Below are 27,467 nucleotides of genomic sequence, written 5' to 3'. Positions count from 1 at the left end.
GTTTAGCTAGCCCCTTGCTAGCTAAACTAAATTGCTGCTGCTGCTATTCATGCAGGCTCTCACGCTATTTTTTTTCATGATATATTTTGGACATTTTATGCCTTTGACATTTATGTCATGGTTCAGTGGCTGAAGTCAGGAGGGTCCTAAAGTTGCTGTATAGAGTCCGAGGTTGAAGAATGGGCCAAACCAAACATGATTTTAACCCATGAGACTAAAGTTTGAGCTCTCTGCCAGACCAAAAGTCAAAGCTGGTCAAAAAGCTGCAAGTAACATAACTTCTTTAGTTCATTTTTTTAAAACTGTAAAACCACAAACATTCCCCAACATCGTCAAACTGTTTCTTTGTCAGAAGTAAGTCAAAGTGTGACTGTACTTTTTCAGATCTTGGCACCAAGTCTATTTAACCAAGGGTTATTTAAAGGCTAGAGTTTGAGCTGAAAAATGCAACAATATATTCACGTTAACTTTATACTGTACATGTTAATCAATCTGCTGGGCTAAAGAAAAAAGCTTAACAGCAGAAAGCCCTGAAGACTCCTTGGTGCATAATTCTTATGAATATGCTGTGAAATTAACAAAAATGCTTTTATTTTGCAACCAAAAAGTCAACTTCCAGTTTCAATGTGTCTAAAATCTATTGGGGCAAGGTTCTGATAAAAGAGAAACAAAGGCAAGACTTTGACCTCAATTACATCCAGCTTTCATTTTCTTCTGCTTATCTAGGTCAAAGTGGCAGGAGGTAAGTAAGTCAAGACATCCCTCTCTACAGCAGCATTTCCCAGCAACTCTTGGGAGTCTCTGGCCATTTCCAGGCCAAAACAGATACACTAGCAGTGATTTTTTTTTTTTTTACTTTTCTCACCCAAGGCACAGCTGAGATCAAGCCAAAATCTTAAGGCACACTATATCTATGTTGGCTTTTTTAAAGAGTGTGTTTTGCCATGTAAATTAAAGACATTTTGATTGCAAATAAAACCTACAGTGTGCCTTGGATTTCTTTTGAAGAACAGTTGCAGTTTTTGTTTTTTTTTTTTCACTCATGCAACCACACCTTCACTAGATGAACTGAGCAAATAAAGCCCAAAGTTTCCAAAGAGCACCTATATATGAGCACAGACCAAGCAGCGCTTCTTCTTTTTTTGTCTTCAAGCACACCTTATCTATTTCCATGCAAACTAGCATCTTTAATTCTTGTTAAAGTACCTTCAGTCACAGTTATAGTAATGGTGCAATGCTATACAAATTCCCAAGGCACACCCAGACTTGCCTCACCGTTTGAGAACCACCGCTCTAAAGGGACTAAAGTGTTCTGACACACCTGATAATTATTGAATTAAGGTGTTTCAATCAGACCCCATCGAGCACCTTTGGGATGACCTCACAAATGCTCTACAGAATCAGTGGACAGTAATTCCCATATAAACACTCCAAAATCTTGTGGAAAGTATTCCACAAAGAGTGGAGGCTGTTATTGATAAAGCAATGGCGGTGCAAGCCAGAAGTGGCAGCTGCTCACAGCAAAACACAGATCCAGTCTGAAACAGATGTTAGAATCACCACATAATCTAAGAAGTCTGTCTCCTGACTATGAGGGGAAGCTGGAGTACCTGGAAAGAATCCATCAGTGCTTAGGCAGAACATGCAAACTCCAACTAGGATTCAAACCAGAAATGTTCCTGCTAACCATTGTACTGCTGTGCTTACAGCATGGGTAAAATAAGAGTGACGTGAGACAGTATTTGCTTGTCTGACTCAGTTTTTACTTGTTGATAAATGAGCTGCAGACAGAGAGATATGACATAAGTCATGCTGGCTTTGTTTCTATTTACAAGGTGATTAAGAGAATGGAGATAAATGAGAGGACAAGATGGAAAAATAAATAGGCTTATTATTTCTGTAAAATATTGCACAAACTCTCACATAACACTCATCACCATCAACTAGTGATTCTCCTGTGATTAAAAAAAAATTTGATGAGTATGACAATTATGTAAAAGAGTGATGTTCATGCCTCCAGAATCTGAGACAAAATCAAAGCAAAGGAGGGCTGGAGTTGCTCCAGAGTGGAAAAAACACATGTCTAATAAAGTTTACTTTGTTTTTTTCCTTCAGTGTGTCATCAGTCTGAAGTTTCTGTGATGTCCTGGAGTAAGAACATCCAGACTAGCTGTGGTATGAGATGATGTAACCAAAAACAAGAGCTAAATGGTGACTCCAAGTATAAAGCCATTTTAGGTTATACTTGTAGGACTAAAAAATAAATGCTACTAACTCTAACAGCCACACTGGAGCTAGCTAACATAATTATAATCAAGAAACTTTCACAATTACAAGGATCTTTTTGATTTTCAGTATCAGAATGTTAGCTATTTGACTGACTAGACATTTACTTATATTTAAAACTGTATAAAGGTGTAGTATACAGTAGTCTCTCAGGTGGTACACAATTAAAAACAGGCATGATTCTGTACTGGAAAACATTGCATGGACTCAGGAACACTTCCAGAAATCATTATCTGTCAACACTGTTGGCCATGCCATCCAAAAATGCAAGTTAAAGCAGTATAATGTAAAGAAGAAGCCATATGTGAACATGATACAGAAGTGCACTGTCTTCTCTGGGCCAAAGCTCATTTAAGATGGACTAAGACAAGTTGGAAAACTGTTCTGTAGTCACATGAATCAAAATTTGAAATTCTTTTTGGAAAGGGACCATCCAGCTTGTTATCGGCGCACATTTCAAAAGCCTGCATCTCTGATTGGATGGGGTCACATTAGTGCCTTTGGCGTCAGCAGCTTTCACATCTGGAAAGACGAGGCTGAAAAGTATACAGAGGTTTTAGAGCAACATATGCTCCCATCTCGACCACGTCTCTCTCAGGGAAGGCCTTGCATCAGTCAGCAAGACAATGCTAAACCACAGACCACATCTATCACAACAGCAGGGTTCACAGTCAAATCCAGGTGCTGAACTGGCCTGCCTGGAGTCCAGACCTTTCACCAAACCCTAAAACCCAGGACTGCTGAGCTGCTAGAGTCCTACATCAGACAAGAATGAGACAACATTCCTTTCCCAAAGCTCAGGAGAGAAGAGGGAAGGCAACTTAAAGGTAAACATAGCCCTGGTCCTATTTTTTTCTTGTGTTGCCACCATCAAATTCAATACGAGCTAATATTTTCATGAAATGGTAAAATGTCTCAGTTTCAACATTTGATATGTTATTTGTGTTCTATTGTTAATAATACATGAGTTTATGAGATTTGCAAATAATTCAGTTCCTTTTTTAATTTACATTTTACACAGCGCCCCAGCTTTTTTGGAACTTGGGTTGTTTATCACATGAAAGAAACTTTAGTATAATCGCTTTTAATCATTTAATATTCAGTTGTTGTCATAGCCTAGTTATTTGGACTCTTAATCAAACTATGTGTTTCTCAAAGTCAAAACTAATTGCATATTTATTGTGATATAAAGCATTACAAACATGTTTTTTAAGTAACGCGGTGGCCTTTAGATTCTCAGGCCAATGGAAAAAAAAGAAAAATCCTATCTCATAATTCATGAAAGTAGAAATCTACTGCACAGTTTGTATTTTGTATCCAGAATCTAAAATAAAAAAGAAGCAAATGGAAACTTCTGACTTCCTATATCCTTCCTCCCCCTCCTCCAGTGTGAAATGAGCCAATCGTTTTCCACCCACGGACCCAACCTCCATCTGTCATTCATTAGCTCTGCAGTCATAAGACCGGCTCTGCTGACGTGTCCATGTCACATCCTGTCCTGATTTTACGTCTCTCAAGGTTTCGTTCACATCGTCCTCCGTCAGACCTTACTCTTGTTGGTTTGTGTTGAACAGGGACTTTAATGATTGACTTCTTTGGGGAATATTGGGTCAGAAAGTCTCAGTCAAGGACATGGAGAGCAGCACTGATTACGCAAACTGGAAGTGAATAACATAAATCTTTTGGGTCATTTTCAGTCAGTCCTGTGCTGCTCTTTTGCATCCCTTTTTTTAATATTGATTGAGGTCTGGGGGAAAAAGGCAGAATTTTTACTCTTGAAATGTTATACTTGGATATTTGGTTGAATTTTTGAAAACATAAAATAGCCGTCAATATTTACACATTTTTATATGGTAGACTAGCAAGAATTGAGAACCATTCTCTGTACACACCCAGACGGCCATACATCCATGTGAACAGACTGACAACCCAAAACTATTTAGTCCTGACCCTGGCTATCATATTACCATGCCATAGGCATAATAAAGTACCTCAATCAATCATGGTCGATATAATTTGTCTTTTTTGACACAAAAATTACAAAAAATACTCTTTAATTCGAAAATGAAAACAGTTTTGCACATAGTATTTTTGATGATAAAAATATGCAATGTTAAAGAAGGGATTGCATCAATATTCATCCCCTAGTAGTCTCACAATTAGGGAAATTGGGATCACCTGAGGGCAGTGAACATGTCTCAAGTGAGTGTAGTATAAAAATACCTGTGTTTTGATGTCCAGTCACTGGTCAATCAGTATTCCTGGCTACCATTACACCATGAAGATAAAAGAACACTCCAAGCAACTCAGAGAAAAGGTTATTGAAAAGTTTAAGTCAGGGGATGGATACAAAAAAATTCCAAGGAGCTGAAAATCCTCTGGAGTTCAGTTAAATCTGTCATCATGAAATGGAAGAAATATGGCACAAGTGTAAATCTGTCTAAATCAGGCCGTCCTCATAAACTGAGTGACTGTGCAAGAAGGAGACAAGTGAGAGAGGCCACCAAGACATCTATGATTACTCTGAAGGAGTTACAAGCTTCAGCAGCTGAGATGAGAGGGATTCTGCATGCAACTGTTCTTCGCCAGTCAAAGCTTTATGGTAGAGTGGCAAAGAGTAAGCCACTGTTGAAGAAAACTCATAATAAATCTGTACTAGAGTTGGCCAAAAGGCATGTGGGAGACTCCATGGTCAAGTGGGAGAAAGTTGTTTGGTCTGATGAGACCGAAAATGGTGCTTTTTGGCAGGCACTAAGCATTGTAGTGGCAGCATCATGCTGTGGGGATGCTTCTCAGTGGCCGGCAAATCCTAGAGGACGATTTTATTTGATCTGCCGGGAACTCTGAACACTTATTGTGAGGTTACTGGCACCAATGGTCTGGACATCTGTTAAATTTGGTCAGTCACTCTAGAGGGTGGGTACTTTACATGACACAGTTTTCTTTAATTGACATTAGTTTGTAGAAATGTTTTCTCTTTGACATTAAAGATTTATTTTTTTTGGTAATTATTTTGGTCAAAAAAGCCAGATTTTATGGACCATAATTGATTTATAGAATCAGTAAAAGCACAGAACATCCAATGGGGTGAATACTTTTTACAGGCACTGCATGTGAAATGTTACTTTGTTCAAATGTATTTGGTTATGCTTGTTACTTGGAACACAAACCTTTAAATTCCCCATTTTTTAGGTGCATAGTGTAAAGTGTGCAAATTTGCCTCATTTCATTTTGCCGTCTCGCAGCTAATTGGCACATGTATGATACACCTTTATTTAGTAGTTTATGCACTCACAGCCATGCTCAAATCACACTCCATACTCCATCATGCTACAGTACAGTTCTTTATTTAACAGAGTGAAGGACATTGTTAAACAGTAACATTTTAACTACAGTTAAGACTTCCTTTCCTACCATAAGGTCATGTTGAAGGAGAGATAAATAGTCTTTGGTGACAAACAGATAAGAACATACAACGATAACTTAAATACATAACTTTCTTTAAATAGTTCAGCTAAATATAACTATGTCATTTCGGAGGTGCACACAATGTTCACAATCATCCACACGGAGTGCACCTACATCTTCAAACATATCAAATCTCAAATGCAACATTTAATTTCACAACTTCATCACAATGAGGGAGATTTAGGAAACTCAAGTGTTTGTATTAAAGTGCTCTCCTGTGGCCGTAAAGAGACTGAGAATCTCACAGAAATATGTCACACACTAACTCCATCTGCTCTCATTCCTCTTATGAAGGATATTTACGGGGAGGTATCAGCGGTCGTGCTCACACAACTTTTACATGACTCAACTTTTGACGTCACAAAAAACGTCCTGCAAAGTCAGGCAGCACAATGGTCCAGAGCGCAGATTAAACACAGCAGATAAATCTCCTGATAGGCTACATACAGCAGCTCAAACACAGTTGGCACATTTTTAAAAAGCAGAGAGATCCACCAGGGTTTTAGAGCGTTTCAAAAGTCTTTTAATGATCTGTCACGAGACATTGATTAGCTCCATTACAGCAGAGAGAATGGTATGTTTCACCTCAGCAAGCCTTTGAACAGATTAGATTTAAGACTTAGGAATATTACCCTTTGACCTCCAGACCCCCCAATGCTCACAGACACAAGAGTCAGGATCGTGGCTGAGAGACTTAAGGTGTGTTTTCACCAAGTGGGCCAGTTTGGTTCAGTTTGCTTTGGTAAGGTTTGCCCTGATCTCCAATGCTTTACCTACACATGTTCATACTGTTGGAAATTGTGGCTCTCTTTAGGGATCCATATCATTTGGCCCAACTCTGAAAGAGGAACCTGACTTTCAGCTCAAAAAAGGCTTGGATAGGTACATTTGATAGCTAAAAGCAAGGACAAAAAAGCTGGATGGTATGGATCGATTATTTTGGCACATTTCTCATCTTTTGACTGTAGAAACAAATCTCCACCATAACAAATAGGGATGCAGGATATTACCTGGATGATATTAGTATTAGCTGAATGAGAAAATCTCTGTCAATATTACAATTGATATACTGGCTGTAAAAATCAGGGTGCATCTTCTGCAAGTATTGACTGATATCAACTGTAAATATCAGTCTATATTTGCCGTTAATTGAACTATATTGGCTGTAAATATGGGTCCATATTGGCTGTAAATATCGGCCTATATTTTCTGTAAACAGCGGCCTGTATCAGTTATAAATATAGGCCTATAATGGCTGTAATTATTGGTCAGTATGATCTGGAAATATAGGCCTGTATAAACTGTAAATACCACCCTAGATCAGGCATTATTATCAGCAAATATCAGCAGTAAATATTGGTCTACATCATCTGTAAAAATTGACCTATATCAGTGATAAATATAGGTCTATACTGGCTCTAACAGTCTGCCATTATCAGCTGTAATAGTCAGCCTATATCAGGTGCAAATGTCACCCTTTGTCAGCTGTAAATTTTGGCCTTTATTGAATGTAAATATTGGCCTAACATATAAGTTTGTGGAGTTTAAGGCAAAAAGGCAAAAAGCAAATTTCGTGCATCCATAGTACCATACCAAACTGTGCCAAACCACTTGGTGAAAACAGCTTAAGGAATTAACAGAAAAATACAGAGTAACACAAGAAAAAGACAGAATAAGACATAAAAGAATGCATTATTATAAGACGTAGATCACATGCTGTAAAATTTCTCGATTTGTCAAGTATCGCCAGGTTTTTGGTGACTTAAAACTAATGCTCTTTGTGAAATACCTGCACAAAAACAAAGGCTTTAACACTCATGATTGAACAAGGCGTGATCAAAGCTGAACTGTGCACAAAATTCAGAAAGTATGCCAACAGCTTGGACTGTTTTCCTACAATGAAATTCTCTACGGCTTTGTGCATAAAAAATTAAGGCCGACAAAGTCTCAGAATAGATGTTCAAATGTATGTCAGTAATATGTAACATAATTATGTTTCTCTCTGAGTTTTATAGATAGGGTTGCATTCTTTGGGGAAGTTTAAGGCCCGTCAAACTTTGGCTTGCTTCATCTGTAGGGCTTGACCTCAGTTATTCTCAGCTCGTAATCCGCCCACCGTTTCAGAGATGGACAAACATAGAAAAGAGGAAATGTCAGGGCATGTATTTTTGATGGTGCTATTCTGTTCCGTGGACGTAGATTCGAGATTGGGCGCTGTAACACCTAACATTTTGGTCGCTGGGGTTTCTCATTAGAAACCCACAATGTAACAGCAGAGCTTGCTCCGTCAACTCAGGACTCATTTAAACCTTTTTTTAAAATAAATACGTACATGTGAACAAAAAGGGTGCTTACTGCTGCCAAAAGCGCTGAGTTTAAACTACAATGTGCTGCCAATTATTCTCTTTCAAAAGCATTTTTTATTCTTCATCAGCATTCCTGTTATCCACCTTTCTACAGCCAAATTACATTTACTTGATTGAGTATATTAGAGTTAGTTTTGCCCAAAAGAGCACTGAGTAGAGGACAATGTCCCCTTAATGCATCCCTTTGCATTTAATTAAAGGTCAGGCATTTGGGCTTTTGAAATTATTACAAAAAAAAATCCCCATTTCTCATTGGAAAAGAGATTCTTTCATTCGGTCCCATTCCCACCTTGGTGCCTTAGAGTTTTAGGTTATGCTAGTGGAACCACACTGTTGAGCTCTCTAAACCATGATACTCCACTGAAATAAACAATTTCAATGAAGCCACTTTTTTGATTGAGCCTTTTACCTCAAGGTTTCCCTTGATCTACAGTTTATTGCCTTAGTTGGCCAAGGGAATTTTCTCTTGGCAATCCATTTTAAATCATGCACCCAACAGGGTTGGGTAAGACTAGAGGAAAACTGGATTGGTAGACCAAATAATACCCAATGATCCCCCAAATGGAAATGGGACAGGGCACAAAGAACTGGTCTGGTATTTGTTGTAAGTTAAAGCAGGGAAATTTTGATTGGGCCTAAGTCTACTTTGCTAGATTGGTTCCTTGCTTTAAATCTTCAGCACGGTGTAAGTTTTTGTCAAATGTAAGCAGAATTTTGTTTTTCGCACAGTTTCAACTGATGGATAACTTCAAGCTAAGCTCATAAACAAAAAAAACGCCACACAACAGCACTATTCCTTTCTACACGGGTGAACTAAAGAAAAGAAAGTAATTTCTTTGGTGATCCAACATCTACTGTCTGAAAACTTCAAGACCTAATGTGTGGAAGCCACATGTCGAGCTCTTATTTGTTATTGTTGAATGTGTAGTCTAATTGAGGTGGAGGACCCCCCTTTCCCTGCTGTGAAAGTACATATGACCAAAGTGATTAGGTCAGGTTTATTAAACCACTGCCAACCTAAAGTCCTGACTTGCAAGGGGAACTTATGAATCACGTGAAAGGGCTAATATTTCACACTTGGCCTTTGGCAGAAAAAAAAGCCAGACGTGAGAGCCTTGAACCATTGCTCCCAGGTTCTCTTTTCCACCTGCTGGGTTGGTTGACAGGCCAATATACTGCAACACTGATTGTGCTCCTTTGGGCCTCCGTTTCTGGCCAGATTCCTTTCAGGGCCCTGGAAGCTGATCCTTCATTTTCAGTTTGTGTGGTGAAGTCCTGACCCCAGAATGATCTTAGTCGAAGTGCTGTGGCTGGTTCTGACTTTAAACTGTGGTCCTGAAACACAACGTCTTGCTGAGTGAGAAATTCCTGGTCCAACTGGAGGCCAATCCCAGGGATTTCAATGTCCATACTGATCTTGCATTAGTAGTCGGGTATGATCTGGGAGTTCAAAGCTGACAATCAGTACATTTACATGCAGTTAGGAAAAAAACTGAATTATTGTTTTAGTCTGACCAGAACAGGACTTTAAAAATGCTTATGGGCAAATTGAAATTGTTGGAGTAGCCCACCAAGATAATGCATTTTGCTCTTACATGTATACACAAATAGTGAACTAAGTGTTCTGCAAATGCTCTGTTGTGTTAGTCTTTGGCCCAGATATCCATGAGCATTAACTGGTTGTGTAGCAGAAGTCATGCCATCATCAGGCTCCAAATATTGCCAGTAGCTAGAAGGTTGAATTGCACTTGTATTGGAGAAAAAAGTTAGGCTTAGTTCCATTTCAAACTTTTACCCCTAACCCTCATTTTTGAGTGCCAACTTGGGGAAATCTTTCCCTACTAAATGAGACCACCCTTCAAGTTCCTCTTGAGTAGTCATCAATTGTGTTTATGTCAATAGATGTGGTAGGAATACCAGGCATTTCTACAATGATGTCAATTACGACATTAGATTGATTAGATTGCTTTTTCAAATCTTTCTGATGATTCACGAGACACTCTGGAATGCCAATGACACTCAGTTTGGAGCGTCTTGGGCTTGAGGATGTACAAAACAAAGCTGCAATGTGTCTATGTTTTTAACAATTTGCATACCATGGCTCAACTTTCCTGTGCATGTAAACGTACTGAGTGAAGATTGTCTCAAAAAGAAGAGGTAAAAGGGTTCATTGGGTCATTTGCCAGGTCGTTGGGAACGCACTGGTTTTGGCAAGGATCTGGATCTGAGTGCAGAGTGAAATCCACATTAGGGGCTTAACTTTTTGATCAATGAGCGGCAGGATAACCACCACTGGGAAGGTCAGCTGTCAGACAAGGCCAGGCCACTGGACGGTGTTGAGGACAACCCTTCATTCGTATATTAACAGGATTAAGATGTCAAATGGAGGCTGTTCTGTTTCTTGAAGGAGTTTCAGGGAGAAACAAAAGGACTGACAAGACTCCCTTCACGTTCTCAGGGTGAACAGAGTTCACAAATTTGGGTTTACAAAGAGGATTTTCCCTGAATTTCAGGACTTAATAAAAGGCAATTTTTCTTGGCCTGGTTGTAGAAGCAAAATTGTGGATTTCAAGGCAGTCTGTTTTTAACTGGAATTTGTGTTCCGAGATTTCTAAGTGGTTTTCCTCAAAAAGGAGGCATTCCTAGGTTAGATGGACAACTCAGATATGGGCTTTTAAAGAAGAGTCCGTCAGTCATGGTCTTGAATTTTAGTCTCCAAATCCATCCATCAGAACAAGAAGCCGAAAGGGGCTCACTTAAGGGTGTATGTAATTTTAAGATAGATAAACAAGTGTACTACACCAAACTCTAATGCAAAGACTACCAGACTACCAATACGTTAAGAGATAAATAAATGAATAAAGAGACAGACTCGCTATGGGTGTTCCAGGCTGCCAAAACTCATCCATAACTATGGGGGCTCCGGGGGTTGATGGGGGATGAGTCTTCTCTACCACTCTGACCAACGAGCTGATAGAGACGGTGACTGAGGTTCTGCACTTGGCAGGTTCCCAGAACACATCCCACTCTCATCAACTGGCCTTGGTGTTGGTGGTGGTGACCATTTCGGGATCCAGAATGAGCATAGCGCCGAGACCTGATGACTCTACGTCTCATCCGCGAAGGCTCAGCTGGTCTTGCCCATGCGAGGTTTGGAGAGGCAAGTCTTGCTCCTGAGGCTGGCTTTGGTGTCAGGAAACCAGAAAGCCATTTTGGAACATCGCTGGGGGCTTCGGAAGGGATGACATCAGGAGTCCCAACTTCTGATGCCAAGGCTTTATCTTGACTCTCATCGAAGAGTTTGTTGAGGAGGTCCAACCTAAAAAAAAAAAAGAGAGAAATCTGATGAAAAATTGTCCTTTGCATACATATCAGTCATTCAGCATTAAAAACAACCTTTAGACAACCTGCCAGGATTGTTACTTTAACAACTAATGTTGGGAGGGCACAGGTAATTATGCAGAAATCCGATTAGCTATACAAAGCAGCTTTGATAAACAAATAATTTTTTCCTGCTGTCTGAACACAGCAAGGCACTCTGAGCAGTAACCCACCCATGTGAACACAATTCTCTTAATCTTTTAATGCACTGCATAAAACTTAATGGCTTTTCACGTCTTGACTGAGATGCTCTGAGTGTGTTTTTACTTCTACTTTACACAACCAAAACCAGCACCATGCTGCATTTAATGCCGAGCCAAGTTTAGCAGCACAACTGGAGTAAACCAGCAATGCCTCCAGAGTGCTACAAGGCCCTAAAGAGAAACAATAAAGTCTGTTAAGAATTAAAATAAACCTGTGAAGTAAGACTGATCTCAATTATTTCACTTTCACTGCAAGTATTTTCCCAGGATTTAAAAAGCCAAGAAAAAAGATTTAAACTTTTCGACAGATTTTCACTTTGTAAATGGTCAATTCATCCAGATTTTCCAGTGAATGGTATTTTGAATGAAACTGTTGACACAGAGGTATGAGGGCTGAGGAAAAGAAGGATATCGCTATTTGGAAAGGGAAGTTTCCTACAAACTGATTAAATGTCACATTTCAATGCCTCGGCACAACAGATGAAATTCTATTTAAGTCTGCTGTATTTAGCCCATAAGTGGAGATCTCCGAGAATCCTGAACCAGGAAAATAAAGCTCAATCACTAAACGCTGGTCAAAAGAGGACCCTTGTACTTTGAAACCTGGGCCCTATTTGTACTCTTTTGTGGTCTTAAAAGGTTTGCAGTAGATTGCTTCAAAACCAGTCAACTCCATCTACAGTAATAGACAGTATTTTGACTTCCAGAGAAGTGGTGCTGCTGGTCTATAACATCCAGACTGTCTTTCTGGTTGGTCAGGGTTAGGATACCAAAGCTGGCCTGCACAACCTGATTAGAAAACTTAAAAAAGCTTAGTAAGCAGTCTGCTTAATGGAAACTTGTCCTACATTTCAAAACACTCTCAGCAGCAAGGGAAGCTCATGTAGCTTCATTTGCTGCATAAACTACCTAGATAACATACCTATGTGGCTAATTTAGCTAAAGCTAATCTCACAAAGCCGCTACATAAGTACATTATCTACACAGCTACGTTAGCTTTGGCTACGTCTGCTAATGCTCATGTTGCTAAAGCAAAGTTAGCTATAGCTAATAGAGCTAAATAGCTAACGCATTGAAAGCTAAACATTTTCAATGCCAAATAGGCTACATGGGTATGTTATCTTTATAGCTATGTATCTAGCTACATTTGTTAAAGCTTACTTTTGTAATTCAGCTAATTGGCTTACAAAGTAATGTTAATTACATAGCTAGCATAGCTATGTTAGCTTCAGCTAAAAAAAGACAAAGCTAAAGCGAGTCACAATTCATGTATTTCTTTAAAAAACGGTCTATAATTTAATCATGGATTGGACCTCTGAACTATTTTTATGTCATGAATGAAACTGCCAAAGTATTGTTTAGCAATAAACTTGCATTTGAAAAAATGGTTCTAAAATGTTGTACTAGCTAAACATAGCACTTCTGAACACTCCCAGATTGCACATGTACGCTGGAAGCAATGCTAGAGTACAAGTGCATCCCTGGACTGCTTCCAGCGCAAATGTGGAAGTGCCTTTTTAAATGCATATCTCCCCCATTATGAGAAACATTTTTTAACCTATTATTCATTTTGATTACAAAATACTGCATAAAAAATTGGCATTGCTTTATAAATATCGGAACAGTTTTAGTCAACAGATGTTCTTCATAACAGCTCTGTAAAGCTCCAGATTAAGCTAGATGAATGGTTAAGAAGGACATGTTCTGCAGTGCGGTGGACCAATGAGTACGGGGTGTTCAGTAAACACAGCAGTGGCCATCCTGCCATCTGTTCATGTTTGACAAAGACTCTCAGAACTTGACCATGCAGCTCTCCCATGAACTGTCACTGCTGTGTTTGTACAGCATCACAGTGTGACTCAGGTCCCTGAGCGTTTTCCCATCACCATGGCTGACTGTCAAGGAGAAGCAAACAGAGATGTGCTGCTGTACCTCTATGTCAGGGGATAAATGGAATAGAAATTAAAAGACACGGGTCAGGACAAGTAAAGCTGCCGTCTGCATGAGAAAAATCTTCCATTGCATCAGGCTTGGTGCTATTTTTCCTCATTCCCACAGGCAGAAGCCACAGTGCATCTAATTATAAAAGCATGTTCCACTTGTAAATGCTGACTTGTTTTGTGTCATTTGAACCCTGAGTCTTACTCATGGTGAGAGGCTGACATCAGAGGAATCACTACGGCAGCTTCTTTAGAAAGCCTGTCCTGTAGTGGATTTGGGATTCCTCAGTGAAATGTGAAGCTTTTAGTCTTTTTTGCTGGCTCACTGTTGGCACGTCCAGTAGTCTGTAAATGACCTGCTGTGAAATACTGGCTAAATAAATAGTTGCATAAGGCCTGGCCTTAGACAGAAGCCAGCACTATTTCCAAGACAGGCTCATTGTGCCACGGTGCCACATCACCAAGTTACACCCACCTGGGAGATGGAGTTAGATTTGGCTGCAAAGGACGGCTGGTCATGACTCACATGGCAGTGGTGCTAAATTGTTTCCTATTTTTGCTTCTGTTTGAAACACTCACAAGAAAAACAAGCAAAGTGCTCTCTATGAATACATGAATACTGGAATTTTAACCCTAATGCACAGACAATATGATACAACGTTGGTAATGGTCTTAGGTAGGAAAGCACACCTGCAAATAATTTTATACTGGAAATACTGAACCTGTTGACAAACATCAGCAATCAGAAAATAATATGGCATGAAGATAACACTTTAAGATGTGTATCTGTTGTGCCTAAACAATTAATTTTCAGCCGTTAACACACCATTCTACTGTTTTAGGGGGCCTACTATTGGGTTGATGTTGGATAAATTCCAAACTAATGCTGTTCCTACAAGAGACAATTGAAGCTATCATTTTGCAGTAGCAATATGTCAGCATGGAATATTGACTGGAGCTACCATGGCTACTAGTGGTTGGCAACCATGCTTTTGATGATTGTGGGCCTGAACTGATAAAAAAAAAAAAAAAAAAAAAACTAGGTCAACTGACAAGTACTTCTGGTGCCAACTACTATGATTAGTTGGCTAATTGCACAGTCTCTAGATATGAAATAAAGTGAACCGATATGACACAATGCAAAACTAAACAAAATGTTATGATATGATACGACAGAAACTAGGGCTGTGTACTGGCAAGAATCTGGTGATATGGTATGTGTTCGCGATACAGGGGTGCCAAAATATTTCGCGATATATTGCGATACTATGAGCATGGTGCTATATTACAATGTATTGCAATTTCTTTGGTCTAAATATAATAGGGCTGAACGATTTGCAAAAATAATCTGATTGCAATTTTTTCCCCCAAATATTACAATTTAACATGCGATTATTCTTGGGTTAATCTTATGTATTTTTCAACAAATTCAAGCAATTAATAGTTCTATAAATAAGACCAAGTGTAAGACCATTGAAAACAATGAAATTATTTCCGAAGCATAAATCTGAATATGGGGGTGCAACAAGCTTTAGCTAAGCTATAAAGGAGGTGGCTGGGATGGGGAAGGTGAGGCTGGCTACTAGCTGATCACAGCTGGGTAGTACTTGAGGTAATGAGGTAACTATTTTTGCTCGTATTGCAAATGTGAAGTCATTTGCTTTGTTTAAGGGCATTATCAGTTTTAAGTCACTCATTCTGATTAAGAAAAACACACATAAAACACAAAAAGGAGGATTTTTGTAAACAATTAAAAAGAAAAAACACTTGAGTGTTTGCAAAATGTCCATAAAATCTCTGTAGCTGCAAAAAAATTGATTTATTAAACTGGTATTTTAAAGACACATTGCAACTTCTGCGATTTGAAAATTACAGCAGGCCATATTGGGATTTAATCTAATTTGGGATTAATTTCCCAGCCCTAAAGTATATATATTGCAAAATTTTAGTGTATTGAAATTTTCTGACACTAAACTAAAAGAAATGAAAACATTTGATACCATACATTAACATAGTGTAAAACCCTGGGGTTAAAGCCACCCTTGTTGCACCTCAGTAGTTTATCAAATGGAAAGAAAGTGTTCAGAGCCTCTTTGACATTTTTGTTGTTTTGAAATTTGTCAGTTTGGCATTGCGGCTGTCACCATCTTTGTTTTAGCATTTTTTTTGGCTGCTGGTCTGTAGCAAGGAGACTTGAAACTAGTGATTGAGGCCAATAAGCCTTTAGCAAAATGTTTACTTAAGTAATACCAAAACTGAGAAATAGGCTTATTTTTAGGAAGACTTTTACGGTAAGAACTTGTTAAAACCTGCAGATTTAGGATTTGTGCGAATTACCCAAGATTTTAAAACTAAGACACTGCAGCAGTGTTTTATCTATCTAACAAAGCTGCACACTTTGAGTTTAGAAAGGAATATCAACACCACAAATATTAAACTTTCTGGCCTAAGAGGTTCTGAAACCCCGGCACAGTTAGCCCCTTTGCCCTGTTGGTAATCCAGCTTTGTTTGTACAAATTAGGGGATTAAATCGTAAATCCTTGACTGTAACGAAAGACCTGTAACATTAGAACAGCTGTACCTTTGCTGTCCATGACATGTATCAATATTTTCTTAGACCCCTAGTCATAGGTCAAGCTGATTGGGCCTCATGTTCATCACTTACTTGTGAATGTGGTGTCTTCAAACTTTGCAGTGTCCAACTTGACTGAAAAATAAACTGAATACATTTTGGAGGTCCAAGGTCAAACCACCCTATCCCTTTTTCTTGACTCCCCACTGTAGTTTCACTATGTATCAAATGTATACCACTCACACAAGGCAGTAGTTCTTGTTTAACCATAAATTAACAAGAACATTTTCAAAAAGCTGCAGATGTAAAAAATACCCAAGAAAGCTTCCGAATTTTCCTCAAAGCTTCCATTCACTGTTGTTGTCTATTAGGTTCTTGTTTGGTTTCCAAAATTTTTAATACAATTGATTAATATTCCATGTGAAATCTTTGTTTTCCAGTTTCACACATTCATCACATTTAAACAACAACAGTTCTTTAATAACAGCTTAATTTGAATGATATTTTAATGGCAACGGGTGTTTAAAGCCTCTGCAATAGATGGTACAGCCAAGACCAAGTCCTGAGTCATCATGCCCAGAAACAGCTCCAGTTATATCCTGTTTGGAAAGACTTGGCTGATGTGGGTTTTCTTTCTCCCAGAAGTTTAAAGGATGATGCAGAAGGGAACTCGTTGACTCAGTCACGTTTGATCTCATAAAACAGGCAAATTTGGCTTTTAACATTGTAATCCCACAACTCAACAGGAAAGGAAACCTCCAAATCTGGCAGCCGATCAAAGATGTCCAAGCTACTTTGTCTTTTCAGCCCACAGGGATTTGACACCTTGCAAGGTCGAAGCTTCAGCTTTGAACTTCCCTTTCACTGAAGATGATTTTTAGGTATTTTACAGTTTGATAAAAGGTCAGCCCTTTTGCTTCCTAGTTTGGTTTTCTATCTCAAAGCATTAAAGAGTTGAATTGAAGCTGGAGCAGTGTGATTCTGATGGGAGGCATCCAGACTTCTGGGTTTTATTTGTAATCTGAGACCGATCACGTTTGTGCAGGCTTTGGTTTGGTGTGCAATAACAATTAAAACCATGGGAAGAATAAAAAAAGGTGGCTGAAAAGCAATCCTGAAATCATCTGGCTTTAATCTGACACCGTTTTAGCTCTCTGTTTATTTCTATGAAAGGATATCTGGGTCTTCACACGTGCAGATAATGCGGTTTTGCACGGATATGGACTGGCATCTCAAGTTGCTAACTGAACTGTGAACAAATACCAGTGAACAGAAGAGAAAGTCTTGGCCTGGTTATCCGATATAAGTACTCTGGGTATCTCCTGACTACATAGGAAGCCTACAAAGACTGGGCTTAGTCATAAGCTGCTAAATCTTTGCCATTTGATAGACATGACTGCTTAGTACCTAACTTTTTTTTTAATCAGCACAGGTATAAAAAAAAAAAAAAAAAAAAAAAAAAGACAGCAAAACACTATTTGCTGAACCCTCCACATGTGGACTAGTTGCAAACACAGTGTTTTGGTTTTACAAATGTTAACATGTTAAAGTAAACCATTGATATCAGTGTATATCTGCTGTAGATGTCTGCCTACACTGGGTAAGGAAAAACAGCCAAATAATCTCTAGTAGATTTCTGAAAAGTTGCAATACTTGTTGGAAAGGGTTGCCAAAGTCTTTAAGCACCCCAGTGAGTACTGTCACTTCTAGGGTGCCATATGCACCTCTGGTTAGGTCGTGCTGAATTGTAGGCATAAAATCCCCCAATAATGTTTTTTTTTCTTTTGAAAAACCCAATCCTTGGCACCATTTGCACCATCATCAGATCGGCTGAGGCTAGCTTACTGAAGGCAGCCTTAATCAGCAGTAAAAATGGCACATTCATTGATAATCCTTCTGAGTAACAGTGGTGAGATTGTTGTAAACAGGAAGCAGGACAAAAATAAAGTAAAGGTGATTTATTCAGCACAAAACACTGGTCCTACTTGTTTGCAAGCTTTCATAACCTCCTCTAAGTTTCTTTATGCAAGTAAAACCGGACATTGTAGGGGGCTTACTGTACAGAAGATAGTAAATTGCATGTATATAATGGACACCAATAGAAAACCAGGTGCCTGTTTTTCCTACTCTTAAACCATATCAGTGTGAGTAAACCAAACATTTACAACAAACACATGATTTCCTCTCTTTTTGGGAGATGCTTTTTTCTGCCCAATTTTCATGTTTCATAACTCCCACTATAAGGCATTTTTCCTGACAGAGCCGGAGTAAATACTGTATTTATATACTATATTCGTGCCTTCAGATTGGTGTGGCTTTCTGTGCAGAGTGGAAACCTGCTCTTTAAGGATGTGGAGGCTGGAATTTAGGTCTTAGCCATTAATCCACAGAGGAATTCTCTGGCTGCTTGGTAGCAGCTCCTCCTCAGCTTCAGCCGTGGTCGTTCACGTTGACCCCTAACAAGCTATACGATTGTTTATACTGTATATACATCTCTCTGAGCAGCCCAAGCTAAATAACCTGCTTGCAATATGCCGCAAATTAAATATATGAGACCTCACTTGAGATGATTTAGGGTGGTTTACATCATTCTGCTAGTGTATGAGGGATTTTCTGAGAGTGTTTACACGAATCAAGAGAGAGTAGGGCTGGGCAATATGGACCAAAAATCATATAGTGGTATTTTTTTGCTGAAAGGCAATAGACAACATACATCTTGGTATTTTTATTTTCTGTAAAGTCATAAATGGTTATCAGGTTACAGGCTACAGACTACTGCTGCAATCACAGATACATCAGCATGATGCTTGAGGTAGACGCTAAATTACACTAGGCCTGTAAGCATGTATATTCCCTCTATCAGCAGCACCTTGTTCAGGTTTGCAATAATATACGGTCCGATGATGTGCTGCTACGTTTAAACTCTAACTGTTTGCTGAAGAATGAGTGAGGTCAACACAATGAGCTTTTGTTTGATCAGGAGTTAAACTCATAGAGCTGAGAATTTCAACATAACTTTAAACCTAGTTAGAAATGATTCATGACCTTTAAGTAATACAATAACAACCACCAAGTTTTTCCAAACAGGGGAACAATATTTGAGTAATCTAGGCCACGTGTAGGAGTTTGGCTGCTATTTCTTTTACTTAAACTCAGTAATTTGCCTAGATGTGTCTAGGATTTCTGTTGTTGTTGTGGTGGTACCAAAGAAGTGTTTGATTTGTAGGTTACTGTTTTCTTTCATCTACCAGGCCTCTCTATGACTAAAGTTGCATGAAACAACCACATTGCAAAGGCCAGAGGTCTAATTATCATGTACAGACCAATTTTAGAAGTAGTTATGAACAGTAGCTCACTGTAGCTTTGTTAGCATTAGCTAAAGCTAACATAGCTCTCTAGCTTTGTAATTACCCTTACTTCATAAGCCAATGTAGCTAAGTTTTCTTTAGCAATGTGAGCTTTAGGATATGTAGCTAAGGTTAACATAGCTATGTAAATGACATACCTACGTAGCTTAAATACCTGCTAAGTGAGTTAAGCTTTAGTTATGTTAGCTTCCTTAGCTATGTAGCTAAGTGTGTTTTAACATTGTAAATTTTAGTTAACACAGTAACAGTAGCTTAGCTACAAAGATAACAGATACATAGCTGTTTTCTGAGCATAGCTTTAGCTACGTTGGCTGTCTAGCTCTGTTATCTACGTAGCTCATGCAGCTAACAGAGCTATGTAAACTATGTTTGCTGCATTAGAATGTTTTTTATTGAGGAAGATTTTTTCCTGTAAGCAGACTGTTTACGCGGCTAACCTGTGGTCAGGTTTTACAGGTCAGGGTTTTAACTTTAAACACTGGGTAACCATAACCCTAAACGGAAGTTAAAGCTGATTTAATTTCTTAAGTTTTAGCGTGTATTTCTCAGAGATAAACGGTCTGCAGCTACACTGTCTTGACTGTGACAGCCCATGCTTTATTAGCGAGTAGTAGCAAGAAGCGTAGAAAGAGAAGGGGAAAGATTAAGCGAAAAAGGAAGAGGAATTATGCTGACTGACTTAACATCCTATAGGCTACAGGCATTTATAAAAACACTCAAGTCTGAAGCATTTAAGGGACTACTTCAAGTTAAGCCTGAAGTCTGTGCTGTGTACCTGGCCCAAACACACCTTAGTTTCTATGACAAGTGATCAAATCAACATTAATATGCAATATATAAAAACAAACAATATTGTCTCTCCTTATATCTTGTTTAAATGTACAGGACATTAATGTATCTTAAATACTAGATGTGTTTTCCTGCTCTAGTTTATACAGCTCTTGGCAGCTGACGCTAAATATCCTGTTCACAGCATACAGAGAAATATACATGAGACCACTCTTCAGATGATTTAAAGCAGGGAAATCCTGCTTTAAATCATCCTTTAGGTATATAAGTGGTTTCTGTGAATGTAAACGCAATCAAGTGAGAGTAATGTTCTTGTTGTTCTGGATAAGGCAAAAACATGTCAGAATAGATAGCAAATCAAGAGAAAGGACTCAAAGGTTACTGCATGCGCCAAGTGGCTCAACAAACGTCAACAAGTCAGAGCCACGCTGTGTGAGGCGGATTCAGTCTGTTCCCTAGGTAAATATTATGTTGAGAGTATCTACGTTAGAGCCAACGCAGTTCAAATCCAGGCTTACAACAGAGGGTTAATCTATAACAAATCATCACAGGGAAAACTTCATTTGGCCTTGGGATTGCTGGAACAAGTGTGCCCCAAAAAAGCTAACCACACATTGTCATGTCATCGTACCCTGGTCAAGCCGAAGCACAGGTCGATTTGGTCATTGAAACAAAAGCTTGACCGCAAATACGCTTGACATGTCTTTCGTCTCAAAGCAATGAGTCGTACTCACTTCTGGAATCTGTATTGTAAAGCTGCCTTGTTGTTGAAGCCATATTTAACTTGTTGTTTGGCTGCAGACCCCGGCTATTTTTCCCTAAAAAAAAATACCACAGGACATTATGTAAAAAGACAATGAAGGGTATGCCTTGCGTGTTATCCCCAGGAACATGCAATTTCTCCATGTTTTGAAAACACCCATCAGCCATTTTTAAGGCATCTTTGTGGGATTCTGTTGTGTCCTTATCAGGACACATCGGGACAGTTTGGACACAAAAACAGAACGGAGAAGGAATGACGGACAAAAGAGCTCAAAGAAATGTAAACTAGTCATGTACATTATCATGTTGATGGAAAAAGAACAGGATGTACTGTATGGAGTTAAGAGCAGAATTTACCATCCTTTAAAAGTCAGACAAGACATTTATGGCTGATGTAGGAAATGCTAGGGAAGGAATCTGTCACCATGCAGTCAAAGTGAAATAAGACTGTGATTGAAATAAACTACAGTACCTAAACACAGGTCTGAGTTTGTTTACAAACTCAAGAATCTTGTAACATCTGGAAAGATCCCTGTGCAGGCACATGATGTCCAATAATCAGTGTAATTAAGAGTTTATGGAAGTATAAGAAGTCTGATCAAAAGGAGGCACCCAAGCATTGAAGGAAACCCAAACCCCAGCATGCGTGGTGTAAAACTTTAGGTGCGTTTTGACTTATAAATCCCAAACTGCTAATGCACGTTTCTGTTGTTTTGAAATTGCAGCAGAATGACTCATGAAGTGATGTTAACACTTTCACAAAGAGGGAAGAATGATGGGGATTAATGCAGGGCTGGACAGGTTTAGTGTAGGAGGATGAGGACACACAATCAAAGAGGCTGCCAGGTTTCTCTTTCTCTAGTTTAGGCTACAGCAACTACAGTTTATCATTTGGATACAGTGCCTATCAAAAGTGTTCAGCCTCTTGGGGTCATGGGTAATATAATTTGACTGTTTTGACCAAAAAAGTGAAAACTGATATCTACAAAGTATTGTCATTCAAACAAAAATATGGAACGCAAAATAAGTGGTTACGTAACTAGGAAGCCAAATTATATACACCATTTTTGATTTATTGATTTTACCTTTTAAAGGCACTGTACATTCAGAAAAATCCGACCGCTACATCTTCCGTGTCTACGTATAAGACATGCTTTGCCATTAAATGTGGATCTTCTTATGTATTATAATAGGTATGCAAAATTCTGTTTTAATAAGTGATATATAAATGAAAGGGACATCAAACATATTTTCAGTCCTTTTCAGATATTTTTTCCATATTTACTACCTTCTTTTAATGCCGCATTATAATATTTCCATAGCAACTTCCCAGCAGAGCATGCCTAGCAGGGCTGCTAGTTGGTAAATGGTAAATCTTGTAGCACTTTTCTAGTTATCTAACCATGAAAAGCGCATTTTACACCGCAGGACACACTCGGCCATTCACAACTTTTCACTCCACCAGTGTGTGAATGGCTGCTATGCAGAAGCTGCTATTTAGAGTGGTCATCAGTATAAATGTCCGTAATCAGTGCATAAACTTTTCTTTTATTGCAGTTGACAGCATGCTTAATCGCCCCTTTCAGCACATCTTAATCAAGCCACATCAGCACTCCACCGGCTCATACGTGTTTCATTTCACTTAAAAAGATACAGATAGCTCAGTGGACATATCAAATGATATCTGCACCTTTTGTTTCAAATACTGACAGTCTTAATATTCCCTTAGCTTCCTTTTCAATCCATAACAAGCTCCTTTTTCCTAAGCTAAGTTCATGTCCTAAAATGTCTTATTTCCTAACTAAATAAAAGCAGGTCTGTATCCAAACAAGAAGTCAATTACCTTTAGTTTAAGACAGTAACAATATAAAATGAGACTGGTGGCATTTCAAAATGGGGAGATTAATCAGAATTAACCGACGATATCTAGAGCAGCAGTCAGTGTTTGGGTTACGTGTCTTGCCTAGGGACACAGAGAGACCTGGAGAGTCAAGGATTTGGCAACATTGATGCACTTGAACGCTACCTAAAATATGTGCAAAGTGGTGGCAGACTCTCCTTGTCACATAGGCCTTTTTTTAACTTTTAAGATTTTAAAAGTGGTTTTATTTCTTTGAAAGGGTTTCATTTCTATGGGAGGTTGTTACAAACATTCTTTCTCTGACTATTTTTGTCTTTTTTTGGTCTGATTTATGCCCCAACGCTAATTGTTGCAAGTTTCCCATTTTACAATTTTGCCTTGCAACATGCAGATAAATTTCAGTCTGACTAATTATGCAAGCCTGTGCATAATCTGCCGTTTCTCGTTCGTAAACATCACTTTAAGTGAGATATTGCAAGTTGCATATTTTATAAAATGGACCCCAGTTTCAAATAAGGCTTTTTTTCACTATTTCTTCTTGCAATCCTTCACTCTCTTTTCCCACATTTCGTTTCATCCCCTTTGGTGTTTTTTATCTCATAAACGCAAAAATGCCTATAAATGATCTAATGATGTTGATCAAACCATTACATGTGCACTTAGGCACCACAGTTCAGCTCAAATGTTCTTTTAACACAGCTCTGCTCAGAACTTAAAGATGCTGCCGCAAAGGATAAACTGTTCAAAATGGTAAAGGTATCTTTACAAGGGCTGTGCACCTGTCCTAAAGTCCCCAGATCTCTGGTTGATGATTGTCCCAGCAGCTGTGGATCCAAACTCCCCCAGAAGAGGGCGCCCACACACCAACTCATCCACATTCTTCACGCTCTCCAACTAAGAAATACCACACACATATTGCATCGCCCAACAAGCCTCCCTCACACATCCCAGCTGGGAAACTGTCACTGTACTAAGTATGTCTGTTAGACTGTTAGTAATCAAACTGGTTGCTGTGCTGTATCCTCCTCTTTTACACACGGCTTTGTTAATGAATGTTCTGAAACTTGAGGTGTGGAAAAGTACAGGTGGTACCTTAAACAAGATCCTTTACAATAAACCCATGCTGGCATTTCTTGCTGGGCTATTCATGAGGGACAAACTGGTTTTCCCACCTCGGAAATTACAGTTTTCCACACGGAATCACATGGAGATTAAACAAAACAAAACCTCTAGAAATAGTAACTCGTGACCGGTGTCTGGTTCCACAGGAGGAGGAAGGGATAGAAAAAGAAAAGAGAGAATAACCAATCATGTTGACAAAGTTAAGTAAATAAAACTTGAATTGTTCAAATGTGTGACGCAATTAACCTGATTTATGACGTACACAGATGGATAGACTGGAAAACTACAACACAGTTTGAGACAAATTTACAGTAGATATGCCAGATTTCACTTTTAATCCCATCCTAGTGAAATAACCTGCGTGACCTCGGGATAAGCCTTTACACTTTAGCCTACTTTCTGTTTCACTCTTAGAAAACAGAACTACTACAGCTCAAATAAAAGGCTGTAATTTAAAAAAATACATAGTCTGTTGTGGTCTTTTTAATTTTGTAGTTATTAACAAGGTTTATTTGAATGTCAAAAAGTTCAACTTTCACTTTTCCACAGCAGGACTTTTCTCAAGGAGAGATAAAGTGCTTTATTGTATCGTGGCAGAGCCTTTGACCTTGCAGTTGACATTATCCACTATCTTTCCGAAACAACAAAATAACGCTTTCACATCTTTTACACCCAGCAGCTAACACTGATGTGATTTATTGCACAGGCTACGTGCTAAAATGAATCAACCTTTCTGTATGTGCTCATTGTTTGGATTTAGACAACAAATATTAACTTTGACTAATATGTTACAAAAAAAGCGACAGTTCTAGGAGGGGAAATGCCATTAATTTGTGTTTATTTGTGACATATTGGTATATAAATGATCAACTACTTCAGTGAAATAGTAAAAAAAGAGAGATTAGTCATCTTGAGGCATGGATAAAGGTCAAATTACACTAGAAAATGTTTTTTGGGCAAGCTTTAACTGCATATATAAACTATTTCAGGTAAGTTTTAGGAAGGATTATATTAATTTTTTTGTGATTTATGGCAGCTGTGTATTTAAATACAGTAGAATCTCAGTTAAAGTAAATATATAAGGTAAAATTAGTCCCCTTGAAGCAAAAGGACAACGAGAAGTTGAGGACAAATTAAGCTAACTGATGTTTTCTTTATCCCTACTATTATTTTCTAAAATAAACATGTAAATTTAGGAAGGTTAATGACAACTTTTTTTATAACAGTTATGTGCATGAATACAGCAAAAGCTCAGTTAGAAGTAAACATATGAGGTGAAATCAGTCCCCTTGAAGCTAAAGGACAAAGACAAGTTAAGCTAACAGACATTTTCTCGCAAACAATGGGGTTTATTTTTGTAGTGTACAGGGTAGTTTAAGGAAGGATAACTATTGAGTGTTTATTTATAATAGATGTGTATGTGAATAAAGCAAAAGCTCAGATAAATGAATTTCTATGAGGAGAAATTCGTCCCCTTGTGGCAGGAATGAAGAACAATTACGCTAACTAAAGTTTTGCGGCTAACTTCAACTTGCACCTTGTTAAAATCATTTTGAGACGGTTTTCTTAAGTAATGATCAAATTATTGATCATTAATAATAGCTGTGTATGAAACAAAGCAAAATTCAAGCTGAAAAGAAAATAAATCGCTAAATTAGGACAAATTTGTTCACTTTCAACTGGAACAAAGAATCGTAAAGGTAAGTTTTCTAGCTAGCGTGGCTCTTGAGACATCAGTCAACCTGTGGCTCAGACCAATGAAGCCAAGGGAGGTTTTTTTAGATGACTTTAACAAGTTGAACTGAATTTTGTGATTGTTCACAATCAAAAACAAAAGTTCAGCTGTAAAGTAAATTAATATCAAGAAATAGTCTTTGTAAAGCAAGGAAAGTATAAAATTAAGCTAACTAAAGTTTTGCAGGTCATATTGATGGTGTTACTCAAAATGTTAAACACATACTTTAATCCAAATAACACTATTTCAGTTATTTTTAATCACCAAAACGTACGTTTTAAGTCACCTAACCAAGTTGGAAAATATCAGTTGGCGCAAGGACATTCATATCAACTGTAAGGCGGCTTCACGCTCGTCGAACGTTATTTTAAGAACTTGTTCCAGCCAATCAGAGTGAAGAGAGCAGTCTATTACACTATTTATTAAAATATTAAGCCCAAATAAGCATGTCCTACCTGTTCGTGTCGGGACGCTCCTCCGCCGGCAGAGCCAGCAGCTGCTGGAGGGAAACCAGGCTGATGCAATACACAGTCAGCGGGAGAAAGGACCGCATCTCCGGGTCAACGTTCACTTTACACCCTCTCCAGGAAGGAGGGGGCGACCACACGGACCGGGAGACGTTTAAATCCCAAGAGTGGGAAAAATGAAGTGGAAAAAGAGAGGAAGCGGGAAAAAAAAAAGAAAAATGCTCTCAAGAGATTGATGCTGGGTTCAGATATCCAAGCTTTCTCTGACAGTTGAGATTGATGATGAAAGCTGGGGGGAGAAGTAATAAAATTCAATTTACTTGCTGATCAAAATGCAGTCATTCTACTTTAGTGCACTTTTACCTCACTTTCAAAACAAAATATCTGCACTTTAAACATCCTTATTTTCTCATTAAACTGTGCTCCTAAACTCCCACCTAGACTCACATTAAACTTGTGCACTAACTGCTGAAAATGTCTTAAAATGCACCTTCAACATAGTATGCAAATACCTGTGCATGTTATGACTATGCTATCTGGTTACATAAGTTAAGTCTTACCTTCTTAGTATTTACAGCTCAGGCTCTGGATTTAGTACTGAAGTTTTCTCCTATGAATTGAGACGTGTTGGTCAAGATCAAGTTCTCCAGTGTGAAGCTGAGTGCCTGCTGACATTGAGGGTTTTAAATAGTGTGTGTGTGGGCGGAGTTCAAACTGAACCGGCATGGTGGGCAATATCAAAGGCAAAGGTGCTCCAGCATCATTATGATCTCCAATGCTTAGGGTATTTCCTCTCCCGGAAACTGTGCTTAAGTTTGATTTATGCAGGTATAAAGAATGCACACAACCTAATAACTTTATTACTCCTTTGAGTTATTAAATAAACTCAATCACTGGAAAGTTACAAGCTTCAGGAATTTACAGAGGGCTGAAAAATATTAAGAAATAACCAAACTGAAGGTTTGATAAGAACAAGAGATGGGAATTTTAAGCTTTTCATTTACAGTGCCTTTAAATAGACTATAAATTAGCCCCCATCAATGTTTTACCTTTTTATTGATTTTATGAATCAATCACAGTCTAAAAAAAAAATAGGCTCTTTGAAAACAAACAAAAAAACTCTTTCATGTCAGATTGAAAATAGATT

General features: G+C 38.5%; 1 protein-coding gene across 1 annotated transcript; it reads right to left on the bottom strand.

Annotated features, from left to right (window-relative positions):
* Positions 1-5,617: 5,617 nt before the first annotated feature.
* On the bottom strand, positions 5,618-26,988 carry adm2a (adrenomedullin 2a). The gene is made up of 3 exons (XM_041780782.1): positions 26,881-26,988; positions 26,309-26,609; positions 5,618-11,439 (listed from the first exon to the last, which is right to left on the bottom strand). The coding sequence occupies exons 2-3, from the start codon at positions 26,404-26,406 to the stop codon at positions 11,022-11,024; spliced, it is 516 nt and encodes a 171-aa protein (XP_041636716.1). The 5' UTR covers positions 26,407-26,609; positions 26,881-26,988; the 3' UTR covers positions 5,618-11,021.
* Positions 26,989-27,467: the final 479 nt, after the last annotated feature.

The sequence above is a fragment of the Cheilinus undulatus genome, linkage group 23, assembly GCF_018320785.1.
Source record: "Cheilinus undulatus linkage group 23, ASM1832078v1, whole genome shotgun sequence".
NCBI classification, from domain to species: Eukaryota; Metazoa; Chordata; class Actinopteri; order Labriformes; family Labridae; genus Cheilinus; species Cheilinus undulatus.
This window is presented reverse-complemented; position numbering and strand designations above follow the sequence as displayed.

Excerpts from the sequence above, each read along its gene's own strand:
- adm2a (XM_041780782.1), bottom strand. The coding sequence starts at position 26,406 with ATGCGGTCCTTTCTCCCGCTGACTGTGTATTGCATCAGCCTGGTTTCC. Across the intron at positions 11,440-26,308 it reads GAGCGTCCCGACACGAACAG|GTTGGACCTCCTCAACAAAC; the intron begins GTAGGACATGCT and ends TTTTTTTTTTAG.